Source organism: Aphanomyces invadans (genome assembly GCF_000520115.1).
Source record: "Aphanomyces invadans strain NJM9701 unplaced genomic scaffold supercont1.39, whole genome shotgun sequence".
Lineage (NCBI taxonomy): Eukaryota > Oomycota > Saprolegniomycetes > Saprolegniales > Verrucalvaceae > Aphanomyces > Aphanomyces invadans.
Window position 1 is genome coordinate 138,994 of NW_008580184.1, and position 6,858 is coordinate 145,851.

The following is a 6,858-nucleotide window of genomic DNA, read 5'->3' on the forward strand; positions in this document are numbered from 1 at the left end:
CGTACTTGACAGCCAAGTTCATGAGTGTATGGCCTGCAATCCCAGAGACAGCGGCTGCGCTGAGGGCATACCCCGCTCGCTCCGCGTGGCCAAAAAACCCAAACAACGCGGTTGGCCCGACCGACGTCACTCGTGTCGTTGGCTCAAAGGCCAGCGACGCCACGGCCAGTGTCACTGCTGCAATCAACGTGACTGGAAAAGCATAGATGAAGAGGGGAATGAACTGCCGGCAGCTCGCTCCGACCTCCAAGTACGGAATGATCGCGGCCGCTCCGAGTAGAGCCGCCAAGTTGCCTGCCACCGTAGCCACAGCCGTGGAGTTGGGCGCTTCGACGGCCACCGGCGTAAGAAGTAATAGCACAAGCACGCCCAAAAATCCACTGAGCGCCCCCAGCGCCTCCAACCATGTCGGGGGAAGTTGGTGCAATGGGCAACAAAGGAGTTGAAACCACGACATCGATTGTGAAGCCGTCATGGAGTCGGCCGGCGACTCGCCTGCAACGGACACGTACGGCCCTTGAAGTACATCATCAGAAGATGGTGTGACCGGGTGCAGATGCGCCGCCCCATGGCTTTCCACGGGAGCCGTGCGGATGCAGCGACGAAACAACCATCGCACGGTTTGGATCAAGACAAGGAGCAGCGGCACGGAGCTCACAAGCAACAGTGAATCCAGGAGAGTCGTTCGGGAGACGCTCCAGCCCCAACTTCCAAAATGAATGGCCAAAGCCACACCAGAACAGGTCAAGAGCACCCCCGACTGGCGAAAGCGCCGCCAGAGCCCAGCAGTGTTGACAGCATGCAGTTCGAATGCAACACCAAACAACTGCAAGAACGCAGTCAGGGTCAACCGCCAGCAAGCCATCATCAGCGGTGGTGTGCCAAATGTCCCCAGCAGCGCAAACCAGATCCCGCCCGTCGACATGGCGAGCACGGCGACGGCCAGCACCACATACGACCACCGTGGCGGCGACGGGCGAATTTCTTTGACGGCGTTCTCGGCAGTGGCGTCTGCTTCGTCCTGGAGCTGGAACCCCGCGTCGGTACTTGCCATCGGTTCGGCGGCACCTCGCAGCAGAGATCGTTCCCTTGAACTTGATCGTTCCACGGGAGAACGTTTGGGGCATTTCCTAGGATCGTTCCATTCAATACCACGAACAATTTCGATTGAATTCGCTAAAAATGCAATCGGTTTTGCTGCATTTTCAGTGATATGGCCTCGGCATCCTCCAAATTTTACCCAATCAAAGCGATTTAGCTCAAACTTTTGAATTTGGATGGAATTTCCATCGGAATCGGACGATTCTGGGCAATGGCGCTTGGTAAGTGTGTCTGAGTTGATTCCGTGCGTTCAAAGCAAGACTCGGCGGTGTGCTTGGACCGCAGCGAGCGCCACCGCCCCGAGGAGCTCTTTCGGGGGAAACATTTTGGGATGACAGCTGCAGGCAGTGATGCAATGAGCAGCCAGCCCTCCCAGACAAATGAATGTCGCACTCGTCCATTGTCCTTGGTAGACGACAAGCCTATGCACCACCCGCCAACGAGAACGTTGTTCAGGGGGGAAGTCCATGGAACGACAACCAAAGACATGTTTCCAGGGAGAAGATGACTTGAGAGAAGGAGGTAAGCATAGCTCGATGAAGCCAACGTTTGGAAGCGGCATGCACGTGACGAAAGTCGTACTGTCGAATCCCTTGAAGCGCAAGGTCCACTGGAACTGTGAGTGCCATGCAGCACGGTCGACCTGTCTTGCGTGCCCGCTGACGGAAGCAAAACGAGTTCAGTGCGAGATCAATGGACAAGAACGATACACACATAAAAGAGTGGATGCCGCCGCCCATAAAGACGGGCGCCTCCACGCGGCTTTGTTACAGTTTGCAGCGACGCCGAGTTGGCGCTCGCCTGTCATGGTATGTTAACCTTGACGAAGCCGATGGGGTTTCCAGTCCCGTCCCCGTCCCTGGTCACGGGTGGCGCACAAAATTCGTCCAGCCACATCGTCTGCCGCCTTTCAACATCGTTTGAGAAGGTCGTTGCTGAGAACTGGGCTGCACCCTCCCCACCTGTCGACTCGCACATGTCGTTTTGGTGTCGCAGCTGTAACACTTGCGATCTCGACACCGCGCTCGATTCGCGTCACGATTCGGCAGGGCGCCCCACGATCCACTGGCCATTGCCGATTTTCGCACAGATAATGGCTCCCACCTGTCGAAATCGGTGGCACTGCCAACTTGGACGGGAGCCACATGGATTCGTTGGTCATGTGCCACACAACCACCCGACGACCCAAGTACACGTCGCGACGATATCAGTTGAGATTTGAACGGGAGCAAGTCGATATGACTGCGCCAGCTCCAGTGTGGTGGGCGTATGCCATCCTCGTCGTCGCCGTGGTGTCCATGTCGTCGGGTGGGGTGTGGTTTGCCTTGCTCCCGGAGACGCCCCCTCTGATGCAGGCGTGCTGGCGCCTCCAGCTTACGGTCGCGTTGCAAGCTGTGGGGTTTGCGCACGAGTGGCGCCACCATCCGACGCTGCAAGACCCTGCGTTTTGGGCCAGGTTTTGCCGAAACATTCCGTTGTTGGTCACGATCGGTCTGGCGCTTGGCGTGCATTTTGGATCGTGGGGGTGGAGTGTCGCGCACACGTCGCTGCTGGACTCGCTCCTGCTGGTGAGCTCGACGCCGCTGCTGCTGGTTGTGATCATGGCGATGCGGTGGGCGTATCGTTGGATGGTAGGCGGGACACCGAGCAACGTGGTACGGGTATGCCTGCCCCTGTCCGAGTCCAAGCCGGCCGTGGTCATTACTGAAGCACATGCCCTCCTCCCAGCCGATGCGCCGTCCGATCCGTCGTGGTTTCGCACGGTCATTTGTCCCTTTCCAGCCCTCCCCCCCACTCCTCTCGAAGTCCTCGGCGCTGTCGTAGGGTTTTCCGGCGTTGTCCTGCTGTTGGCCACAAGTTCGCAGCAACACAATGCCCATCAAGTTACCCTGGCGGGCAACGCGGCTGCAATGCTCGGGGCTCTGGCTATCCTTGTGTACTTGGAGGGCGGGGCAGGGTGCCGGAAGTGGATGCCGCTGTTTGCGTACGCTTTGCCGGTGACAGCAATTGCCACGGTGGAGCTGGCCGTGGCGTCCCTGGTGTTCGAGCCCACAACGTCGATCGTTGGGGTCGGCTCAACGGCGCTCTGGGGTTTCCTCGGGGACACTCGTCGGTTTGGCTTGGCATTTGGCGCCGCCGCAGTCTCAGGCATGCTCGGTCATACTTGTGCAAACTTGGCCGTCAAGTACGTGAGCCCGCTGCTTATATCGGTGGCGGTCTTGTGGGAGCCATTGCTTGGAGGCTTCATGGGCTACCTCGTTGGCGTTCAAGGCCCGCCGGATGTATCGGCGATCGTGGCCGCGCCCCTCCTGCTTGGTGGGGCTTTTCTCGTGACGTTGGGCGCTCGAAAAACCGGCCTCGACCACATCGTCCTCACCAAACAATGCGACACGGAAGATGAGCTAGACGATCACCGAGGACTGTTCTAACGAGATTTGACGCACGCTTTTGCTTTGTAGATGTGTAAAATAGACACGTGCAGCTTTACACCACGCATGCACTTGCACGGAAACGTTAATTGATGGCTCGACCACCATGACGACAGGGAAAAGTGTTCGGGACGTGCCACGGTGAGCTGTTTCGCCTCGAATCCTCCTTCTCCATGCAGTAGGCGTCGGTGGCAGCACTGCTCCGAGGTCAAATGCCCCCCCAGGAACTGTCCTTTCAAGCACACACATAAACTGCTCTTCGCGTCGGAGCCCACATAACACCTCCAGCTCGTTCGTTTGTTCATTTGGAGTGACACGAAGCATACGTCAACCTCTGGGCAGTACATCGCTGCTGTGATTGCACATGACCACGTTGTTATGGAGCTGACCGAGTTGGGGGGGGGGTGTCGGGGCCATCCTTTTGCACCCACGGCTGGTGTGAAAAACTTTTTATGCCATCGACGAACGTCCAGCTCGCGCACGGGCTCATTGAATTCCGTGCTTGACCTGCACCATGGACGGTGCGACCACGCAACTCTCAACAGTTTCAGAGGGGGGGCATAGGCTGCTTGGACATGCAGCCTGGCGTCTAATTATACGTTTCGGCCACTCTTTAACTTTCCATGATACGTGCCAAAGCCGCCCCGCTGTCGACGACTCGCGCTACGCGAACGACGACGCCGCCAACCAACAATCAAGCATCGGTGGTTATGGAGAAGAAGAAGAAGCCTCTGTCTGCGCCAAGAGATGGCAGCCGAGCCAGGCAGAGCAATTCGAGGTCAGATAAAGATGCCCCGCCCACCGTCGCTGTCGCGACCTCCAAGAAAAACGTTGCCGACCCCCCTACCGCTGGTTTGACCAGAGCCAAACCGTCCCCACCCAACAATAACCAGCTGGAAAAAACCACAGCCCCTCGTAAGACTGCACACAATCGTATGGGGCTAAGGGGGCATTGGCTTAGCTGTGGTCAAGATGCACGGCCTTCCATCCGCATCGCTGAACAAGCATAAACAAGCGGACCCGTGGAGTACCAAGAAGAAGTCGAAAACCAACTTTGGCGCGTCGTATCAAGCGGGCAACATTCCTTGCCGGTACGCCGATTCTCTGCTTAGTTACAAGCCGCTGCGGCGCCAACTGGTCACGACGTCCGGGGATTCTAGGATCAACCACGGAGGCATTAAGAACAGCCTGCAGTGGAATACGCCGCCAGAAGAGCTCGACTACAACCCCCTCCTCGTCACGTGTTGCGAGGGGTTCCTCGAAACCGATCACCCGTTTGTGTTTCTCGCGCGCCAGGGATTCCAAGACTTGATGGGGGCTAACGTAAGCCCGCCCACGCGGAACATCGCTGCCAACTGCTCCAATGCTGTAGGGCGCCGACGACAAAGTTCGGCCCCTCCTGGGCCTACTCATTCCTCCAATTCGAGGGGCCCTCATGGCCACGGACGACGACGTCATCACGGTGGCGCTCCATGCGATTCAGTGCGTAGATTTTCATGCCCAGCAGTGATTGAAATTCATGGGGGGCCGTGTGTGCGAGCTAGATTGGTGTCGGAAGCTGTGGGGGGCGACATGAATGTCCACTTGGCCAAGTTGATACAACAAGTCCATCGCAAGTACACCAACAAAGCGTTGAAGGGCCCGATTGACCAGACTCTGGCAGCGCTCGAGAGAAACGGAGGTGCGTTCAGGATCCAGCCGCAATCATCTTTTGACGACTCGATAGGCTCGGAAGCCCTCCGAATCATTCGCTCCAAAATTCCAACGTATGTGTCGTTGGCTTAGAGTGTCGAGAGCAGCTTTCAGACGCAACGTCGACAACTATTCGCTTTCAAATGTTGTCCATGCATTCAGCTTCCCTTAAACTAGCAGGAGGAACAGCGGTAACATGACTGCCAGTATCGTGAGGAACGATGCGAGTTGAACGAAAGTGCCACCGCTGGTACGAATGGAGTGGGTGTCTGGTGGGGACCCTTCGCTCACCGATTTCGCCAAGACTCCCCCTTCAGTGCCAGCTCCCCCAAGGCCGCCATCCGCACTGCCGACGACGATTGGGGCGGCTTCAGCAGCTCGACTTGCCGTCGGAAGAATCACCGTCCCATCGGCTAGGCCAACTGCGTACGGGTCCATAGCATAGCCCCAATTTGGACACCCATAGCAACCAGTCGTTCCACCTTCGCGGCAGCCGGGGGCACACTCAGGTAGCTCAAATGCAGCGGTAGGTCCCGTTAGCTTCATAGCACATGCGGCCGAGACGATATACATGCGCATGGGACAATTGAAAACTGGCGGTATTTGGAACAGATATCTCGATGGTGTTCAGTCTATTTGCCTGGTTTATCGAAGGACAAGGTCGCCACCACGCAAACTGTCAGGCCACCATGCGCAGACGGGCAGCAGAACGATATCAAATCAGTTCATTATGCAATGTTAGTGTGCTCGTTCTCCATGCGAGCGAGGCCGCGCCATCCTACGCTTAGTTGTAAGCGAAGAAGGCCATTAGTGCCACCGTCGTCGCTGCGGCAGCGCTTGCCGTCGAAGCATCATTTTGTTTAGCCGTGGTATGTGGGGGCGGGGTCGTCGAGTTGGAGCTCAAAAAGGCTGGAACGTCGAGAGGCCTGTCCAGTCCAGCAGTTTGTTCTGTCGGGCTGGGCGTTGTGCCAGGGGCATCCGTGGGAAAGTTGTCCGCATCATCCGTGGAGGGAACCGAAGCCGCGGGGGTCGGACGGTTCTCCGGGGGACTACCGAAACGAATACGCTGCGGCAACGTTTCAACTTGGCTGTCCACAGCGATGTTGGTCTCCAGTGAGAACGCGATGGCGGCGGCAGCAGCAGCTACAATCAGTGACGTCGACGTGAATCGCATGGGGCAACTTCCAAAGTAATTGTGACCGTTGACGCCGAGTTGGTTGGCACATGGGAAAGGGAGAAGAAGTGCCCGTTAAAAATGAGATGGTCCACAGGAGAAGTTCAAACGACGCTAGCCTGATGCAAGGAACTAGAGTGGCCATTTGTCGCCAAGACATGGTCGCGGTGATTAGTAGCAGGCCACAGGAAATTGCGCATCTGGCGTATGCGCCCCTTGATGTGGTCGCACAACTCGCACGCCATGAAAGTGATCCCTGAACAGTCGCTACATGTACCTCATACGAACTTTCGTCACGGTCCACTCATGTAACAATATGTAGTGCATGACGTTCTGCATATTATCTACTACCTTTGCCATCTACACCGCAGACAGAGCAATGGACATCACCACGAAAGCTACAGCAGTCGCCATTGTACTTGTCATGGGGGCCCCACTGCGCACGGACGTTGTTTCGGGCGT

At 57.1% G+C, this 6,858-nt stretch overlaps 5 protein-coding genes across 5 annotated transcripts in view; 2 read left to right on the plus strand and 3 right to left on the minus strand.

Annotated features, from left to right (window-relative positions):
- The window catches only part of H310_12411 (hypothetical protein), a 4,203-nt gene extending 3,046 nt beyond the window's left edge, over nt 1–1,157 (minus strand). Inside the window, exon 1 of the mRNA XM_008879449.1 lies at nt 245–1,157. Within this exon, the coding sequence (XP_008877671.1) occupies nt 245–1,054 (810 nt within the window). The 5' untranslated portion in view covers nt 1,055–1,157. The remainder of the gene's footprint in view (nt 1–244) is intronic.
- H310_12412 (hypothetical protein) lies at nt 1,152–1,939 on the minus strand. Its single transcript, XM_008879450.1, has one exon. The coding sequence runs from the start codon at nt 1,588–1,590 to the stop codon at nt 1,255–1,257; it is 336 nt and encodes a 111-aa protein (XP_008877672.1). The 5' UTR covers nt 1,591–1,939; the 3' UTR covers nt 1,152–1,254.
- A 400-nt stretch (nt 1,940–2,339) lies between these two features.
- H310_12413 (hypothetical protein) lies at nt 2,340–3,530 on the plus strand (the record flags this gene model as incomplete). The annotated part of the gene is made up of 1 exon (XM_008879451.1): nt 2,340–3,530. The coding sequence occupies one exon, from the start codon at nt 2,340–2,342 to the stop codon at nt 3,528–3,530; it is 1,191 nt and encodes a 396-aa protein (XP_008877673.1).
- Nucleotides 3,531–4,131: 601 nt separating this feature from the next.
- Nucleotides 4,132–5,474, plus strand: H310_12414 (hypothetical protein). Its single transcript, XM_008879452.1, has 6 exons — nt 4,132–4,445; nt 4,492–4,621; nt 4,691–4,853; nt 4,903–5,012; nt 5,075–5,211; nt 5,257–5,474. The coding sequence occupies exons 1-6, from the start codon at nt 4,154–4,156 to the stop codon at nt 5,313–5,315; spliced, it is 891 nt and encodes a 296-aa protein (XP_008877674.1). The 5' UTR covers nt 4,132–4,153; the 3' UTR covers nt 5,316–5,474.
- A 1,269-nt stretch (nt 5,475–6,743) lies between these two features.
- Nucleotides 6,744–6,858, minus strand: part of H310_12415 (hypothetical protein) — a gene marked incomplete at both ends in the record, with an annotated part of 1,127 nt that continues 1,012 nt past the window's right edge. The window contains one exon of the mRNA XM_008879453.1: nt 6,744–6,756. Coding sequence (XP_008877675.1) covers nt 6,744–6,756 — 13 coding nt within the window. The remainder of the gene's footprint in view (nt 6,757–6,858) is intronic.